The sequence below is a fragment of the Gorilla gorilla genome, chromosome 9 (assembly GCF_029281585.2).
Source record: "Gorilla gorilla gorilla isolate KB3781 chromosome 9, NHGRI_mGorGor1-v2.1_pri, whole genome shotgun sequence".
Taxonomy (NCBI): domain Eukaryota; kingdom Metazoa; phylum Chordata; class Mammalia; order Primates; family Hominidae; genus Gorilla; species Gorilla gorilla.
Window position 1 is genome coordinate 30,842,026 of NC_073233.2, and position 20,325 is coordinate 30,862,350.

Below are 20,325 nucleotides of genomic sequence, written 5' to 3' on the forward strand. Positions count from 1 at the left end.
ATAATAAAATGATAGATAAATAATTGCAACTAACAAGTTTAAGGTTGTAAAGAAATCGATACCTTCATATATTACAAATGAAAATGTAAAATGGTGCAGCTATCTTGAACAAGAGTTTGGCAGTTTCTCAAAATGTTAAATGTAGAGTTACCATATGATCCAGGAATTCCACTTCTAGGTATATATCCAAGAGAACTGAAACCAGATGTTCACACAGAAACTTTTATGTGAATGATCATAGCAGAGTTTTTCATAATAGCGAAAGTATGAAAACAACCATAATATCCATTAACTGATGAATGGATACACAAAATGTGGTATACCCTTACAATGGAATATTATTCAGCAATAAAAAGAAATTAAGTAATGATATATGCTATAATACAGATGAACTTTAAAACATGAATGTGAAAGAGAGTTGCCATATGAAACCAGATACAGTATGATTTAATTTATATGAAATGTCAAAATTTGGGTCAATCCATAAAGAGAGAAATTAGATTGGTGTCTGCGGGGGTTCAGGAGAAGGGATAAAGTGGGGACCAGTGAGTGATTACTCGTAGGTACAGGATTTCTTCTGGGCATGATGAAAATGTTCTGGAATTATATAACGATGATGATTTCATAATCTTGTGGATGTGTATAAAAGCACTAAATTACACACTTTAAAATGGTGAAGTTCTTAGTACCTGAATTAAATCTCAATAAAGCTGTTTTTAAAACAGCTTCTATATCTCCTAATCCTAGCACTTCATAGAGACTCAGCACAACTCCTTGGGTTTTCTTGATGTTCTTTATCAGACTTGGGTACAGTTACCACAAACAATGCTTGCTGATCCAGTGTTAGGACTCAGCATAGGATAAGTAGTTTAAGATAAGTGAATTGCTATCTGTACTAATGTATCTTTAAAATTCATTTACCAATTCTCCAAAGCCACAAAATTTATTCTGAATTTAAGTTTTTATGTGACAATGTGGACAGAATGTCATGGGTGATGGAGATTCCTGGTTTTGTAATTTTCCTAGAAGAAAAGACTTCTGCTGAGAGACACATCTGTACTTGAATTCAAAATAGTACTTCAATTCTCTACATCTGTGGGAGTTTCCAGAATCTTACTTACACCTTTCAAGATGTACTTCCCTACCATGTTGCTCTCATGCCCTTCCAAGTTAGATGTCTTTTGGAGAGATTTTTTTTTTTCTTTTTGGCTTGCAGTAAATGCACAAAGGCCAACAAACTTTGTGGTTCTTTATAGATATCCAATATAGATACAGTGTAAAGAAAGTTCATTCTGATTTTTTTATTCATTGATATTAGATAATTTGATTGTTGTTTTATGTTATATGTCTAGTTGAAAGTAAAAAAACTTAGGTTGGGGAAAGTTTTTTCTTACATGTGTATAATGTTTTTCTCTCAAATAAGCATACATTTTGAAGTAATGCAGACTGAATTTGAATGCCATCGCCACTATATAAGTCTCTGAGTGACCTTGAGCAAGTTACTTAACTACTATGAAACTGTCACCTTAACTGGAAAAGAGAAAAATAATAGAAATAACTACCACATTTGGTTTCTATGATTAGGACGTAAGATAATGGATGCAAAGTTCTTATATAAAAAATGTGTTCTACAAATATGAGTGTTATTTCCTGGTGCACACATTTAAAAAAATCGCCAAGTAGCGTTATGTCTTTGTTGAGTATACAACTCAAGTAATCTCCTTCAAAGTGAGCAGGGAATCTATTGTTAGAAAACCCTGGCAGGAGCAAACTAGAGTTTATATTTTACTTGGAATCAGAGTTCTGTTTTAGAAAAGTGTGGTGTCATTTTTTTTTCTTTTAAATGATATGCAATTCACATGTTAGTTTATTTGTATATGCCTACTTATTAGGCATATACAAGATCGATAGTCTTGTGGATCTTATTATTATTGCCCAAGGGGCTAATATTCACTTTTCAAAACTTATTACTCATCTAGTTCAGCAGCTCAAGATTTTGAAGCAAATCTGTTTTACATGCATGTCTTTACCTTCAATCCCATTTAAAAAAAATAGTAAATTAGATGGTTAACCTTTTAGATTTGCATCCTCTTTAAAATAAAGCTTTACAGCAAATGCATTTTTCCTACAAATGTCTTCGAAAATGAGATTGAAGAGGATGTATCATCTAAATTTTTCTGTAAAGAGCTTGCCCCCGAAATAATTGGAACATGAACTGAAACCTCTAGACAGGAATTCCTGGACACAGCTGTCCATTATCTTTTGGGACTTTGGTGCACCTCACCCTTTACTGAACACAACTTTGTGTCAAACACTGGGCTAGGAGTGCTAGGTGTCATGTTTGAGGCAACAGTTGAATTTTTCTTAGGACTTAGTAGAACCAGTTCTTTTTTTAATATGCATAGTCAGATTTTGATGATATTCAGTCTGCTCATATCTATAATAGTGATATTAACGTCTATTTTTACTAGGATGGCTCTTGTGAAGGTTAAATTAAATACTGTATGAAGAAGTGCTTTATACACAGTTATATAACCAGGATAATATCCAGATGGAATTCTCATTCTCTCTCTCTCTCTCTCTCTCTCTCTCACTCACTCACACACACACACACACACACACACACACACATGCAATATCATCTTATAAATATCCTAGAATTGAATACCTCAGTAGCAGAGATAGTAGTTCTGTTTCTCAGAATTGCTTTTGCAAAATGGTGTTTTGGATTATAATTGTGCTATTTAATTTTTCTAATTAAATTTTCTAAATAGAGCCTATTAAATATTGGATGTTTATGATAGAACATTTGAAAATATAGAAAACCAAATGACCTACAAAACCTCTACCTTCCAGTACCATCATTCCGAGCTGATTACTGTTAACATTTTAATGGTTTTTGTCCGCTAGGTCTCCTTGATGAGTTTCACCTGAGGAAAAGGACTTCTTCAGGTGTGTGAACTTGAGCCACCAGGTCCAACCCCATTAGCAGGTGCTGGTACAGACGACTGAAATCAGAGGAAGATCAGAAATCTTCAAAACCCAGAGCAGCAGATGTCTTAACGGTCCCGAAACGTTCTTTGGTTCTTTGCAGTCAACATTCACGGGTTAAGAAGCTTGCAATGCCATGACGGGCTGAGGTTGCATTTCTGGACGCTGCTTACTCCCGCTTCCTTCCATCTGTTTCAGGCAAATCATTATGCAGTTCTAATTAGAACAATCTTCTAAACACTCTCTCCAGAGCGAAGTTCTTCCAAACACGGTTTAAGCAGGCGAGATACACCTGCCTAGGACCCTAGGCGTCTGGAAGTCTCTCCCAGTGAATTGGGTCTCATTTCCTGCCGAGTACGCAAGTTCAATTATTGGCAGATTAGGTTTCTACTCTCCGTGCCCCGCCCCGCGCCATCCCGGGGAGCAGCGGGAATAAATGATCCGCCCCTGGCCAGTGCTCACCCGACTGGCCAGAGCGCAGCCCGGCGACCGAAGCGCACGGGGCGATCGCGAGGCGCCCCCTCCCTCTCCCCGCGCCGCCTCCAGCGCGAGCGGCGGCGCCGAACAATCCCCGGCAGGGCTCGCCTCGCCGGTGACATCACTCCTGAAGATACTCCTCGCTCCCAGCGCCTGCCTTCCCCAGGCGTCCGTCCGTGTGCCCGTCTCCGCCTTTCCGCCTCCGAAGAGCGCTCATCACTGGCTGGGGACAGAGCCGGGCACCAAGGAGCGACAGGATCCCGAAGAGAGAGAGAGAAGGCAGCGAGGGAAGGAGGACCCCGGCAGGCAGCAGCATGAAATTCAGCCCAGCGCACTACCTGCTGCCTCTCCTGCCCGCGCTGGTCCTCAGCACCAGGTGAGTCCAGGAGCGTGAGTGACCTGAGGCCAGGGGCGCTGCCGGGGCGAGGTTGGTCCTACTGTGGGTCACCAGTGGGGGCCAAGGCACTTCAGCTGTTTGCATCTCCCGCCTAAGCAAGAGGGACGCTGTATGGTTTGGGCTCTGAAATCCTTCTGAGAGAGCAGAGCCCTTTCCTAGTTATCCCAGCCCCCTGGAGAAAGTCTTAGGATTGCTCTCAGTGAGGGATCAAAAGCTTTCTCTTCCGAAGGAGAGAAAAGACATTTTACCCTCCGGTCCTATTAGTAGCCAAAAGGTAACACGCGGTAAAAGAACAAAATAAAGAACGGAAATAGGCAAGGAGGGAATTGCCACCAGGCAGTGTCTTTACCTTGGAGTTGTCTTAATAACCATAGAGCTTCTCCCTTCCCCCAAGGGTGCCTGATTTAAGGAAGAGGAAACCAGAGAAAACAGATTAATCCTGGAAGATGCTAAGACTTGTACAAAAGTTCCTGGGCTCCTGAAATGGCCTGTTTCAACGTCTTGGATAAGCTTAGTGATAGGCGTTTTCTTTTGACTGTCTTGTGAACAGGTCTAATTAAAGAGCACAGAAGGCGATTAAAAGTTAGAAGACACTCTCAGAGTGCTGATGCACAGACCCTAGTCAGAAACAATTAAGTACTGTACTCCATCACTGGCCATGGATGGGGCTTTAAGCCCCATTACAGAGGAGCTATTTTTGGTGGAGATTTAAAATGCAGAGATTGAGAAGAGTTTTGTGACTCCCCACTGTTGATCAAGTCCCAAAGTTGTGATGGGTTTGCTTTTTTCTTCCACAAGCGCAGCACAAAGGTGGACTGTTTAGTTGCCCAGGACTGTCTTTATTCTGCATGCCCTTAGCATCATATTGGCAGCAACCTCTTTCCCTTGGCTGCTATAAAATAAAATAACCCACACAGGATGAAGATCCTTTCAAGTCTACATGAATAGAAACATTATTTGATTGTGCATCTGATGGCAAATAAAGTAGGGATATAGGGTTTTCTAATTCTGAAATGGAAAAGGATGAAGAAAACTTACTCTCTCTTACAAATCAAGGCTGTAAAATTCTTGATTCCGTTCCTAATCCACACACCTTCTTTCAGGCCTGTGTAACCAAACTTTCCTTTTAGTGTAGAGACTATTTCATTTACCCTCAATAATTGATAAATTTAGTCTTTCCTTGCAAACAAAGCCCAGGTGACTTTCCCAGATTAAAATGAAATGTAAGTTTGATTCTTCATTTTCTGTAAGGGTTGCTTGTCACTTTAGCTCATAAAGTGCAGATGGTTTTAAAGAAAACCAGTTTGCTTCCCAGTATTATAATTAGTTGCTCTAAATACAGAGCCCATTTTAATATTTGTGGTTAGCTCTCAACCGTTCAATACAAATTATGCATCACAGTTATTCTTTAAATTCTTGCCATTCACTATTATGTTGTGATTTAGTCTTCTAGAGAAAGGAAATTTTCTAACTTTGGACACTTAAGTAGATGCCAGTCAACACATGCATAAATAATAGCAAATATTTAAACAATAGAAATCCAGCCCACAGTGATTTTAGACTGTGAACATCTCTAGAGTTCCAAAAGTACATTTGCTTTTTAAGGATACTAAAATTAAATTGAATGAAAAAGCTCTATAGTCTCTAGCTTCCAAAGTTTTAATGTTCGATATCTAATACAGGGTCAAAAAGCCATTATCTTTTCCTTTCATGAAAGTGTTGATTTTGATAGGGGTAAATTTCTTTAAAAATAGTTAACACACTTATTACAACAAAAACTGGAATAATCATCTAGTTCACTTTAGCTTTGAAACTTCTGCAATGCTTGTGGTATGTGAAAACTATGGTTATTAAATTTTACCAGAAGAGAATGCTGGGCTTGAAAAAACTGAAATGTTTATAATAAGTAGTGTATCTTATTAATGTGATTACTCTGTAGGAATTCATTTTACTGGATACCCAGAATACCTTATGATATTGAACAAATATGAAAAGGAATGCGGTACTATCAGTGTCATTTTGCAAAGAAGAGAATATATTTTAAAGATCTCTAACAGAAGGCCATTCTGTGTATAATATTTAACAGTTCTTATAGGCACATGGTTAATGTGCAGATTAGAACCTAAACTGAGCAGCTTTGAAAGGACAGTTGTGTTAGTAGGGATGAGCTTATTGTCCTGCTGGGAAAAGCTGAGTAGCTCAGCCATGGCCACCTGTGATAGTGGGTTTTCTGGCCAAAGACTTCTGTTAACTTAGTTTCTTAGTCAGTAGTCCTGTATGTGAAGCAAATGGCATTTCACATGTTTAGATCACGCTGGATGCATTAGCAGGTGGTGGTAATTGCTAGTTTTTCCTATAGCCTTTGGGTAATCTCACCTGTCTTTTATTGTCAAACTCTTTCCAAAGTGTAGGGAATGCAGAGCGGAGACTCTTAATGCAAATATATATATTTGTTGTTTCATTATATATTTCTCTGAGTGCATTGCCTTAATACTTTGCTATTTTATTTCCAATAGGTCTGAAGTTCAGTTGTATTTTAAAGTAATCTGTTCAGTGAAACAAATGCTGCAGGTGAAAAGGTAGTCTTTTGACTCTGTTGTGAACAGGTCTAATGGTATCTAGCCCACAGCGACTATCCTGTCTTTTAAACAGAAATTTTTGAATAGAAAACAATCCTGCCTTTTAAATAGACATTTTTGAATAGCTTTCTCTTTTTGCTTGTTCCTCCTTCTCACCTTTTCTGAAGCAACTTTAGATGCTGAAGCACAAAATCCCATAATTTAATCACAGCGGGCATCAATGGCCTCCAATCAGAGTTAATGTATTTGTCCTGAAAGAAAGCTAAACGTTCAATTTACACAAAAGCCAAGCATTTTTCTCTGTTTTACTGGTAAACCCCATAGAGTTTTAAAAAACAAACAAAAAGAGCTGTTTAATTTCCTGGCATATAGTCTCTCCTGCTTAGAAAATGCATATAAATTACCAAAAAAATCAAGTTAATGATATGAATAATGTAACTAATACAGAAACTCATTTAAACTGTACACAAATAAATGTGATCAAAGAAAGCAAACATGTTGGTTTAATAGCTTTGGAGTAGAATGACTATACTTTTAAGATAGCCTTGTTGTATAGTATTAAATTGCTATTCCAAGGTAGGCAGTAATTCACTTCAGAAAGAAGCAGTATAGGTATTGAAAGTAATGGTAGGGTGAAAAATTCTTTAGAAGTTCTTGGTGAAAAGGGACCCATGGAGTGCTGGAGAAGGCTCCTGCTTTATTCTGCTGAACCTCTGTTCCTTTACGCTGTGGTTATACTCTTCATGCCTTTGGATTGTTAACTTTTAAATGACTTAATAAGGAGAGAGACATGGCAGGGGAGGAGTGAAGGTCTATTGACTTCTGGTGGTTTTCCATGAATCAAGAACTTTGAGCAGATGGTCGGTTATAGTCCTCCCAACAGGAGTCACCTTAGAGGTCTCTCCTGGACCGTCTGATCAGCAGTCACACTACATGTTTATTTTGGAATCTATTTTTAGATGATACTATATATTGAAGATGCCCCGGGCTATTTGTTCCGTGAATTAAACTAACCTCAAGATCAACTTGATTTGTAGAATAAAGGACAAGAATCACAATAAACACAATGAGAACACACAACAAATATTTTTACCCAAATAAATTTGATGCAAGAAGCAGTCTCACCTTAACTCTCCTGATATATTTTGAGGCAACATGGGTTTGCTTCCTAAGTCCTGTGCACAGTGTCTGCCATATATGACATTTTACAGGATGCTACCTACGTTCCTTTATTTGTGATAAAAATTGTACCTTCCATGTAAATGAGATAGAGGCATGGCTTTCTTAAGAAGATATTAACACACAAATATTTTGACTTCTCACATTGCAGTTTTGCACCTTAGTCACCTATTTCCAATAGCAGTTTTTAAAATGACTTATCTGGTGATTATCTTTGTGGATTAAATTTTCTCTGTGATTAATGATAGGGACATCTCAAATATTTGATTTGTCTGTACAGTTGTCCTTAACCAAACTCCATGTAATTGAAAGGAAGAACTTGACCTTCTAACTAAGAAGCAAAGATCACTGAAACCAATGAGGAATGCGTGGTTCTAATGAAATAATGTTTTCTGGTGTGTGTTATAGGAAACTATGTGTGCGGCTGTTTCTCAGTGACTTCTAGAAGATTTGCTAAAATCCCTTTTACAAATGGTGCTAAATCATTTAAGTAACCTGATTAAACAGGTACTGTTTAAAACTGTGGTTCCTTTTCTGAGAAATCCAAAAAGACTCTCTGAACTTGTCTTCATCCCTGTAGACATGTCTTTGATGTTTCATTATCATGCATTAAGAATGTGCTTGCTATCAGTCAGTTATTACATGAGCCATCAGGGCAATAAAACAATAGATTAGTTATGTATATCCATAATCTAGTCATATATACAAATAATGATATATAAAACAAAATTGGGTAAATAACAAAATTTTACACAAATTTCTAAGTGTGAATGAAGCAAAGAGTTAATAATGCCAATTAAGTGGTATCTGGGGCAACTTCTACTTTCCAAGGATATTGAGAAGAAAAATATTTTGTGATTAACCTCAATATCCTGCCACACTTACTATATGTTATTAGGTAAACTTCTTATCCTCTCTATCCAGTTTTCTGATGTAGAACACAGACCTTCCCATAACACCTACTTGAGAAGGTAACAGCCTTCAATTGTAAGGACTGAATGAGTTCATCCGTGGAAACAGTTTAGCATATTCCCTAAGTACTCAACACAGGTTAGCCTATACTGTTATTATGGTATTATTAATATTATTTTTATGAAATCTTTGTGATTGATTTGTCCATAGCAGAAAAAAGAAAAAATATAGTTACAAATCAATTAGGTGACATGAAATTAACAAGAAGCATAGTCATCATCCAAAAGAAAAGAATGATTGGTAGAGAAGAGAGGAAGTCAGAGGTATAACGGGGGTTATTTGGTTATTAGGCTAGTTTTTTCCCAAAGTGTTTTGTTTGTTTGTTTGTTTGTTTGTTTTTGAGATGGAGTCTTGCTCTGTTGCCAGGCTGAAGTGCAGTGGCGCCATCTCGGCTCCCTGCAATCTCTGCCTCCTGGGTTTAAGCAATTCTCTGCCTCAGCCTCCTGAGTAGCTGAGATTACAGGTGCCTGCCACCATGCCCGGCTGATTTTTTTTGTATTTTTAGTAAAGATGGGGCTTCACCGTCTTGGCCAGACTGGTCTTGAACCCATGACCTCATGATCCACCCGCCTCGACCTGCCAAAGTGCTGGGATTACAGGCATGAGCCACCGTGCCCAGCCCCTCCAAAGTGTTTTTGATGGTGCTGTACACTTTGGTGAACACCATGAAAATCTGGAATATTTAACTTAATGACTTAGAATGAGATTTAGCATAAAAGTGAATATTTGTTTGTATACCTAATTAAAATGTAATTGCTATAAATTTTGATATGAACTCAAAGCTGTGAGTACAAGTGTCAAGGAATAAAAGTGGAAGTTTTCAAACTAAATAGGTAGGGTAGACTTGAAAGTTTTTATGACTTTATTTTCTACTTCTTCATTGATTTCATCATTTACCAGCAACATTTAAAAGGTACAAATATTTAGAAAAATTAAAGGAATAAAAGATAGTATTGACATTTTTTTTACTACAGAGAACAAATTAAGAATCACTGATATAGAGGCAGCACAACCATTATAGTTTTGAAAATGACCATATGAAAGGGATCTTATACTAAGTCAGTTTTAAGATAGCTTTAGTGGTTGTTGACCATCAACTAGTTTGCACATACATTATCATAAACTTTTCACAGTTATGTAATAACATTCTTACTATTATATGAAAAATATATTTCTCTTTATTTTGCTATAGATTACTGTGTGAATGTGAATGTGTTGACAATGACATCTATGAACTGAGTGGATCATAGAAAACAGTGCAATTTACCGCTAAGAGCAGATGAAAGGTACAGATCATGTCAAGCTTGCATCAGAGAAAGTGCAAATATTTACTAAGACGTCTAAGAACTTTGCTTCATGAGTACGAAGACAGAAGGTGAAGGTCACCCAAGTAAACAGTGTTCTCTGAGGATTCTTTCATAAACCCTAGGAGACATAATTATACCATAGGTAGTGATTGCATTGCAATTACGTCTGAATTGTTTGGTGTTGCTTTCCAGTGTTTTAATCTCTTTAAGTGTACTTTAAAAAGCCTACGATTGGGAAACATACTGTGAACACAAGAATGCGTTCTAGTCCAAAGCCCTACAATTTAGAGGTGAGAAAACTGAAACCCAGGGTGACTGAGACTTGCCCAAGGTCGTAAAGGGAAACAAACTAGAACCCAGAACTTTCCACTATATTCATTCTGTTCTGTTATGTGAATGTTCACTATGACATAGCTATTCTGTAATTAAGCAACATGTGACTAGTTAGTACCTATGAAGAATCCAGAACTATTCTAGTTATTACGGAGTATAAAATAACTTAAAAACAAATTATTGCACCACATGTAATCATCATAGAACAACAGGCCGTAAGACAAAGGGAATTACAGTAATAAGAAGTTGAACATCCTGTGTTTAGTAGATTTTTGAAGAATGAGCTGGCCTAAATAAGATTCTCGGTCATTTTCAAAACTCAAAGCAGAGTCATTAATGAGTTCTCATCATTGCACACCATTTACCTCCCATAAGATACATCTATAATGGTTCCTGCTGACCTTTTAGTTCTATTGTAAGGTGATATTTTTGGTGCCTTTGAGATCTTTCCATTGAAAGTATTTCCTGTAACTATAGTTCTCAGACATTTGCTGATATAAATCTCACTTGATAAATCTGTGCTGAAATGGTGGTATTTCTCAGTGGGCAGCATGCTAACTATCTTGCAAAGATGTGTTCTTAAATATGTTCATACCTGGCTTTAATATAAGGTTACATTACATTTTCTTTGGTTTACATTTCTCTACACTGTCGTCACAGTTTGTGTGATGATGTAGTTATAGATATATAACATTTTTAGGTTCAGATGGTTGTAGAATATTCCACCTGCACATGTTATAAGCTCTTTGCCTTTGCATATGTTCTTTAACCATTCTGAAACTTAATTTTCCCCCCTGTAAAAAGTAAAATAATAATATCTAATATTTAGGGCCATTAAAATTAAATAAAATGTATTTAAGTGTGTCTCAGGGCACATAGCTGTGCCTTGTAGTCCCTCAGAATATGCTAAGATGTGTTCATTATTACTATACATAGATATGATGATTTAATATGTTTATTTTATATAGAACACCTCAAGCAATCAACATGTAATTTAATAATTTTTTTAAAATTCAAAATAAATGAAGTCCTTAAATTAATTTCATAGTTCTAGACTAGTACAGCCAAAATTATAAAATTATAATTTATTTTCTAGTAAGATTCTCCTGGGGCCAGGGCAAGCGGGGAACTAACCCAATGAATGGCTTTCATGAAGATGTGAAACATTACCCATTTCTGTGACAGAATGCATTTTAGAGAGTACCTGCAGAGAAAATGCTTTACTCTAATTTCTAATTCTCACCGATAATTTAATAACTGAAGGTCACAAGCATTTGGCATCTCATCTTCAGGTTCCTCTTTTTATTTTTTCCTTTCTTGCTTGAAAACGAGTAAGACTGAAAGTGTGCAGTGACTCGCTGTCTTCCAAACTAGTTTTCAGAGCTAAGGTATTGGTAAGGGCTAAATCAGATTCTGGGACATTCATCTCATGTCCCCTGTGGAGGATGTGACTTCTTCTGACTTCCTCCTGCCTGTCCTCCAGAGGGTTATGATGGTTTCTGACCTTCAGATTCTGATTCAAAACATACTGTTACCATCTAGAATCACTTATTCCATGAGTGCTGATAAATGGAGTTGGGGAGTGTAGGGGAGGAATGGAGATGACAAGAGGTGTTTGTCGTGTTGCATGGGGTTAAATCCAAAAGAATCTGAGCTCAGACGGAGACTCTGAATCAGACTTACTTGTTATATGAATTTAGAAATGTCAATGAACATCTCTTAGCCATATTTAACAGTGCCTCTCTCATAGATATGTCAAGAGGATTGAATAAGCTAATGTATAAAGAATAGCATCCAGCACAGAGAAATACAGCTCACTATATCGACAGTCTTACATTATCTAATTAAAATTTTACCCTACCAGATTGTACATGCATTTCAGCAAAAGAGATCATTGAGAAAAGCTCATGTGGCATAGGCAAGTTAGAATTGTTGATGAAGAGTTGGTGGAGCTCATGCCTAACCTCCTTTATTACAAACTAAAAAACCAAATAAAATGGTATTTTTCCTTCAAGAACATGCAGATAATTTGGGGCCAATGTGGAAGCCAATGCTCTATTATCTTAACCAATTCCAGTTGGGAACACTAATTTAAACACCTATAAGGCTTTTAAGAGAAAAAAAAAAATAAAGTCAGTATTACCTGACCTCGTTTCTATCTGGTGCCTGAAGCTCCAAATTATGTTGCTATAATATGGTTAAATATTAAATATAGGTATAAAATAATTGTTACAATTATATTTCCATATTAATTATTTTAAAGAGGATTCATTGTTCAAGATTACCTACAGGTGGCAGGACTAAATGTGTAAATCATAAAACAAGGACAGCATAACATTAACAAGACAATTGACAAGTTGAAGGTCCTGGACTTCTAAAATTAAGTAATCCTACAATGGGATAAGTTTGGTCATGACCTGCAGAGAATGGTCCAGAAGAGGGACTAGGATGGTAGAAGGAAAGGAGAAACTTAGCACACTTGAGCTATTGGAATGTAGCGTGCTTGGAAAGAGACTATAAGAGTGGAAGGGAAAGCACCGATCACTAGTTTTTTCTTTATATATAATTTTCTCTTTTCTAATGCTTGCGGTCATTTCTTGCTGACTTTTGAAGTAAACTAAGCATTGGGCAGGAAAAGGTGGGAAAGTCTCTGAATTGTAAAAGAAACAAGAAAATGCATGAAAAATTGGAGTAACAGGAAGACACAGATATGGGCTGAAGAAGCTTTATATTGTTGTAGCTTTTTCCTTCAGATGCCACAGAGAAAAATTTTAGCTCCTTCTGCGTGTAAGTTCACACAAAAAAGTGAGGGGCAATTTTTTCTTTTTCTGACATGACAGTTTAGAAAGATATTGAAGTATATCAAATCCCTTTTGTGTGTTCTCTATATGTCTTTGTTTCAGTTGGCCATTTTATAGACTGATAACCTACAGGTTAGACCAAGATTTCTGAGGACTAATCGTGTGTCTAGAAGTGCTAGCTACTTACTCTTTGTCACTTAATCCTTACCTATGACAACACATTATATTCATATATGATTCATCACTAGGGACACCTAAGTTTTGCACTCAGTAAGTGACTATCCCATATTCCCCCAGCTAAAAATTGGTCAGATCCTAGGTCATTATTCTAAGAATGGCTTTATGAATGAAACTATTGGGCTGCCTATATAGAATCTAGTCTCTGTATAAATGTACAGTGAAGAAAAGTAATAATCAGTACTACAAATAAGAAAGCAGAAGCTAAACCATACTGGCAAAGGACTGCATGTTTTCAATAGGTGAGACAGAGTACATTAAAAATATTCTTAAAATAAATCAGCTAAAATATTCATTAGTTTGAAAACCAGCCAAATAAAGCCTTTATTATAAATACAAAAGTTTGTCAGGTAATACATGTTCTCAATTTAATTTCTCCAAGTATGCTCCTCATTCTAATTGAATGATAATTACCTGTGATGGTCCTTAAAAATACAGGTTTCAGTTCCTACCCTAGACGTTGAATTTTCACTTTAATATGGAACGTCCTATGTATATGAGAGCTTAGAAACCACAGCTCTAGTATTTCAGAACTATAAACTCTAGTATACTTTCATCTCTTTACCATTTACTCAACATGCAAATTGTAGCTGAAGTCAGGAGAATGGGAAGATGTTGGTGTTTTGGCAAAAATCACACCTTTCCACATGTGTATAAATACATTTAGTAAATGAGGACCTCATTGTGCTCCAGGCTGCTTTTATCAGTCAATTTAAATGAAAATAATTATCCGCCTCACATACCTTTCTTTAAAGGGCTGAGAAAATGCTCAAATAAATTGTGTAAAATATTTACATGGATTTATCAGGGGGCATAGTGTATTTAGAAAATATGAGACAAAAGGTGAAATGTCTGAGATAAACTACAAAGAATTCACACTTAACTTTCTCTCCCTCCCTAGCTTTCATCACTGCAAGTTATATAATAAAGAGGCAAAAAAACCAAGACCTACACATGAAGCCATATAAATGCTTGTTCTAGGCTACTTGGGGCAGGAAATCTGAACTTTCAAAATGAGGAGAAGTAATATTTACGTGGTAAAAATTAAAGTTTTGATCATCTTCTCCCTATTCCCCTTAAATGGTGGTTGGTTTTGCATGATGTTAAACATTTTTTTTCTAAGAAATGTGTGAATTAAATAGAATGTGCAACTATGCCAGTCATATTGCCCTAGTGCCTAACCTCTGTGTCATTAGTTAATTCTCCTAGAGTGAAAAAGGAAACTCAAAAGAAAATATAAATAATAATATACTATCTATAATAATATAAATGAATAGTACTTAGCAATTATATAATACCATCAACCAGGTTAATCTTTACAATAAACCTTGAGGTGATTACTGATGTTGCCCTAATTTTATAGATGTAGAAACTAAGGCACATGAGATTAGTTTACTTGGCCAACATTATAACTAGTAAGCAGTGGAGTCTAAATTCAAAGGCCAGGTGGCACTAGAACATACATTCTTAATCACTGTACTAAAGTGCCTCCTAGGATGTAAAGTGAAGCTCTGGAATGGCCTTAAATTTTTGTGTTGGCTTCATTTGTAGGTTCTAGTTGCATGCCCTTCCGCAAATAAATAAGTAGCCAAAATTTTATATACAGTTAAAGAAGGAAGGCAAAATGTTACTTGTTCTCAGGTAAGCTCACAATTAAAGGTGACAGAAGATCCTTTCTTTAAAGTTCTAACTAAAATATTTATTTTGTTTTTGTGGTAAAAGAAAAATAATCATATATTAGCATGGTAATATCTTTATGTGTGGAGGCTGTTTTTTAAAAAATACCAGTGAACTATGGTTTTCTACTGCCTGACTCCAGATGTCTTCCAAGTGTTAATTGTGGGGCTTAGGAACAAATGCGTAGAATCAGGCTGACCTGTGTTCTAATTATAGCTTGGTATCTTCTACTTATGTAATTCCAGGTAGCTGTCTCAATTCCTCAGACACATAATTTAATTTTTAAAAATAATTTATAACAGTAGCTAAAGGTTACTGCTTGTTTTCTATGTGTGAGAACTGTACTACAAATTTGTCTAAGGTTACTTTAATGCTTTTCAGAGCCTTATGAAGTGTTTGCTTTACAAAATGAGACATTAAGGATTACAGAAGTTAACATATCTAAGGTCACAAAATTAAAAAGGGGTAGAGATGAGACTTGAGCCCATGATTTAATAGACATAAGACTCAGGATTCTAATTCAAGGTCAGAATCCTGAGACAATAAAAGTTAGCAATAAAATTTTTGATGGCCAGACATTTGGGAAGTAACTCAGAAACTAAGGAGCTGTTGGGACTACATGTAGACTGATGGGACAAAGAACTTGTGTCATACACACGCGACGTGTGCGATGAGTGAGGGTTCAGTGCATGGTAGGTTCTTGCCCGCTGTTTGCATGCTGACCCTCAAGACTTTCCATGTAGGAAATAGGATCACCTTTGGTTTTAGAGATGTGAAAAGCAACAAACTCAACATTCACATTTGGTCCGTCTTGAGAGCCTTGCCATATGATAATAACAGCCAGATTTTTCTTAGAAAGTCGTATGGCTGGAACTGTTCTTCCACTGGTAATCAGAAGATGGCACTGTGAAGTATAGTACAGTCATAACTGTTCTAGAATTAACTCATTCATAGACTGATACATTTGCCTCGAAATTTGTATCTAAAAAAAGTATATAATATGTACTAGATGATATATATAGTATACATATGGTATATATTATATATGGCATAGCATATATCATGTAGCATATAGATTATATATGTAATATATAATGTGTATATGTATTATGTAGTATATATTATATGCATATTTTAATAAATATATTACTCATAGATATCTTTCATTTTTCTGAATACTTATCCTTAAAAATACGGTTATATATAACATATAAGTTATATACACAGAATATATAAATATATTCTGTAGTATATATTATATGCATATTTTAATAAATATTTTAAATATATTACTCATAGATACCTTGCATTTTTCTGAATACTTATCCTTGAAACCAGGCTTATTTGGTAACACACTATCATTAGCTTGATTCCAGTAATCACTACAGTGTTTCCTCTATATCTACCTTTCTCTTGAAGGAGCATAGACTTGCAAATTTAATAATGTATACTTTTCCCCTATATATTCTTTTACTTGAGTGACATAACATTAAGTGAATTCTCAAAGACAGCTTTGACAGGTAGTGGGCAATGTGTGAGGGAGACATAATACCTGGCATTTTTATAGTGTTTTAATTTTAATTGTTATACATGCTCATAACTCCTCACAACATCTTATGTAGCAATTCGTAATAACCTCATTTTATAGATGGAGAGAATTTTAGTAATGGCAGCCAGGTAGCTTAAACCCAGCGCTCTGAATTCCCCATTCACAACACCAAAGTTGCTTTGGAACCGTGAAAGTTGGGGTGCAAAGGAGGCAGAGTTACCGAATGGCTAGCTCTTATGTCTTAAAGAAAGAAATCGGAAGAGCAGAGTGCACTGAGGATTTAAATTGTGATGCTACCCATTTTTATATTTGGAAGATGAAGCCACAGGTACCAGCCTGGCAGGACTAAAGAAGATGGTGCCTATGCAATGTTTGGCATGTTTTGCCATATTGGCTTTGGTTCTATATCGTCTTGGGTACATTTCATAAGTTCCTGTAAGTACCTGCCTGCAACCCTTGCCACCTTAATCAGTTGAGATTCAGGTTTTTTGGAATGCGTCAGAAAATCCCAATTACAATGAACAAGATATAAATTTATTTCTCTCACACATAAGTTATATAACAGGTAGGAAATCCAGGGCTGGCTGGTTCTCCATGGCCAGCAAGTGGGCAAACAGCTGCATTCTAACTTTCATGGGCTTCAGTTACTTTAAACTTCATCAACCCTTACTCTGTTAAATATATATACATATACCACATCTATATTATATAACATATTGTTTTGTGACTATGTTCATATAAAGATTAAAATATTAATATTACTTATCTACTTCAAGCTAAAAATTCATTTTTAAAAATTCTAATTTTAAAAGAAATTTAAAATATTTGTGGGCCAAAAAAGTATTGTGGACCATTGGCCATTGACTCTGTGCTGCTGTGCCAAGTGGATAAGTTATCCATGTCAGTAATGACCCCAGCTCCTTCCAGCTTGTTGCTCTGTTGAGGTCTTTGCCCTCGTGATCCAAGGTGGCCACGAGAGTTCAAATCATCCTTCTAAATAGCGGCATGGAGGAAGGACACACTGCTTTCCTTTTATGAATACTCCCCATTTGCTAGTCTTAGTAGAGTAGCTAGTCCCATATAAAATGGAGCCTGAGACTTGTAGCCTTCTTACCTCTGCCGTATATTCAGGTAAGAATATATTGGAAGCTCTGTCATACTGTCTGTGGCTTCCCTTCTGACTGTTTATGTAATTCTCTGCTATGTAAATTGATTCAGTTGCTCCAAAGGAAGTTGTCTTTTTTGTGTATAGTAAGCCCTTATTTAATGTCATTCACAGATATTTGGAAACCACAACTTATGTGAAATGATGTGTAACAGGTTTCCTTCAAAGTCCTTTCTGATGTTGGTGACAAGAAATATCATTTTGTTATACATGACAATTTATGGTGATGTGAAAGCTGATGTCTGTCACTAGAATTTTTTTAATTAACTAAAAAATAAACAAAAAAATACAATGGCAAGTTTTTTGGATTAGAATCACTATTTCAGCTTACAGGGATGGTAAAAGTTTACATCAGTTGGATATTTGCTAGGAGATAGGGACAGATAGGGACAGAACTAGGGAATAGCACTAAAATAGGAGTATTTATAAGTAATAATCTTTATGTGACTAGATATTTACCAATGATAAAATAATATCAGTAAATGGTTAAACGTTGAACTTGGGGCGTGCTTTCTGGAGGTGACTACTTTAAAGGCAAAGTTCATATGTATTTTATGATTTATATTATGGTTTAGACATATGAAGTACTTAACTATGTGCTTAAATATTTACTAAATTATTAATTCATACCTTTGCTTTGTTGTTCTTTCTTGAACTTTTTCTGATGAGTGGAAAGAGAACACTTAAATAATATGATGTAGATGATTTTTAAAAATGTAAGTGAATTATGCTAAGTCTTAGTGAAGTGTCTCTTATTTAGGCTAACCTCAGAATTACACTGTGATAATATGCACTAGTATCCACATATATTTATGTTTGGATCTTATATTATCAGAGACTAGCATTTTCCAAAATTCTCTTCCTTAGAAGAAAATATCTGTCAGGGGGATAGTGAATAAAGAAAGTTGAAGGAATTTCTCTGTATACTTTTGTCCAACTGGGAGAGGGATGCCATGATTATGATAACAGAGTGATTAACAGATGATGTATATTAGGCTGAACAGGGGAAGAAGTGAAACCAAGATGGTGCTGGAGGCAAAGGAAAAAGTGAAGTTGCCGAAGAATGTGGTGCTGGTCACAGGCTGAAAAAACAAATAGCGGTGGTGGTAGAATATTGGTAGTATAAACCTTAAGAACCATCTTAGAATTCTAACATTTCAGATCTCAGTGAGTCTTTAATATCTACTCCAAACCTTCATTTTTTATAAATTGAGGCTCATAGATGCCAAATAACTTATCAAAGTGATACAAATATTTAATAGTACAAGTAAGACATGGGAAAAAAGCAAATAGAATAATACGTTACATATTTTATTGCTGAAGAAGCATCAGTCTTTCATAAAAATTGAGAGAACTTCATCATAATCATGAAGTTACCTAAGTATATAAAGTTTTTCAGAAAAATTACAAATGAATAATTATGGTGCTTTTTATTTCAAATATCTAAATCATTCTTAACACAAATTTAAATTTTAAAGGAATGATTTTACATTGTTATTTGATCTCTAACACTTAATACAAAGTTCAACATTACTTTTTGTATACTAAATATAGCTTGGCTTGTTGAAATAGGTCTTTTAATTCCTGAATTTAATGGTTATTTTTTTCTTTTTTTTTTTTTTTTTGGAGACGGAGTCTCACTCTGTTGCCCAGGCTGGAGTGCAGTGGCACGATCTCAGCTCACTGCAACCTCCGCCTCCTGGGTACAAGCAATTCTCCTGCCTCAGCCCCTGAGTAGCTGGGACTACAGGCACATGCTGCCATGCCCAGCTAATTTTGTTGCTGTTGTACTTTTATTAGAGACTGGGTTTCACCATATTGCCCAGGCTGGTCTTGAACTCCTGACCTCAGGTGATCCACCCGCCTCGGCCTCCCAAAGTGTTGGGATCACAGGCGTGAGCCACCGCACCCAGCAAATGATTTTTTTCTATATGAGATAGTTTTCCTTTCAGTCTCTGTTTTTTAATTACTATTATTTTAAGAAAATAGATGGTATTGATGTTTTCAAATCATGTTTTCTTTCAAATCATGGAAACAAGCTAATATCACAAATTTCTCCTAAAAATAAAATAATTAAAATTGTATTTGCTGACATGCAAAATAGCTAAAAATTAAGTCCCCCTTGCCTGTTTTTGGATTCACAAAAGACTTGATCATATCTTAGCTAAAAACATCTATATTTGAAAGAAAAGCTACAGAGTCATATGATGGTTAGCCTTCATCCTTTAGCAGTCGTTGGTAAGGTTTTATTTCATTTTTACAATCAGCATAGCAAGAGAACGATATAGATGAGATTTATCCTGGGATAATGACTATGTCTTAAACTATTTTCAGATATTATAAAAACATTAAAATATCAATAGCCACTTTAAAATTGTGTTGCTGTTTTGACTGTCTCTTTAAATAATTAGAAGGGTAAATATTCTTTTTGAGTATTCTTAGGATCTATATAATACATGACTCATATGGTTTTTCCTGTGTCTACTTTCTGACTGTCATTACTTATAGCTACAGTAAGTTGCAGGGCCATGCTTTGGGCACTATACTCTGATTCTAAAGCCTGGGGTGTGCCATGGAAAATCAGTCAATGAATTCCATTAATACCAAGCAATCACTAAATGCTGATAGAAATGAATACATTACTCTTCTGGAAGATCACCA

The 20,325-nt window shown here is 35.9% G+C and overlaps 1 protein-coding gene across 4 annotated transcripts in view; it reads left to right on the plus strand.

The window, feature by feature from the left end:
• Positions 1-1,312: 1,312 nt before the first annotated feature.
• LUZP2 (leucine zipper protein 2) overlaps positions 1,313-20,325 on the plus strand; it is a 583,499-nt gene continuing 564,486 nt past the window's right edge. For 2 of the 4 annotated variants that reach the window (XM_019035931.4, XM_063711051.1), the window contains exon 1: positions 1,313-3,844. In XM_019035931.4, coding sequence (XP_018891476.3) covers positions 3,428-3,844 — 417 coding nt within the window. In that variant the 5' untranslated portion in view covers positions 1,313-3,427. The remainder of the gene's footprint in view (positions 3,845-20,325) is intronic. The other 2 variants (XM_019035930.4, XM_063711052.1) reach the window with 2 other exon arrangements.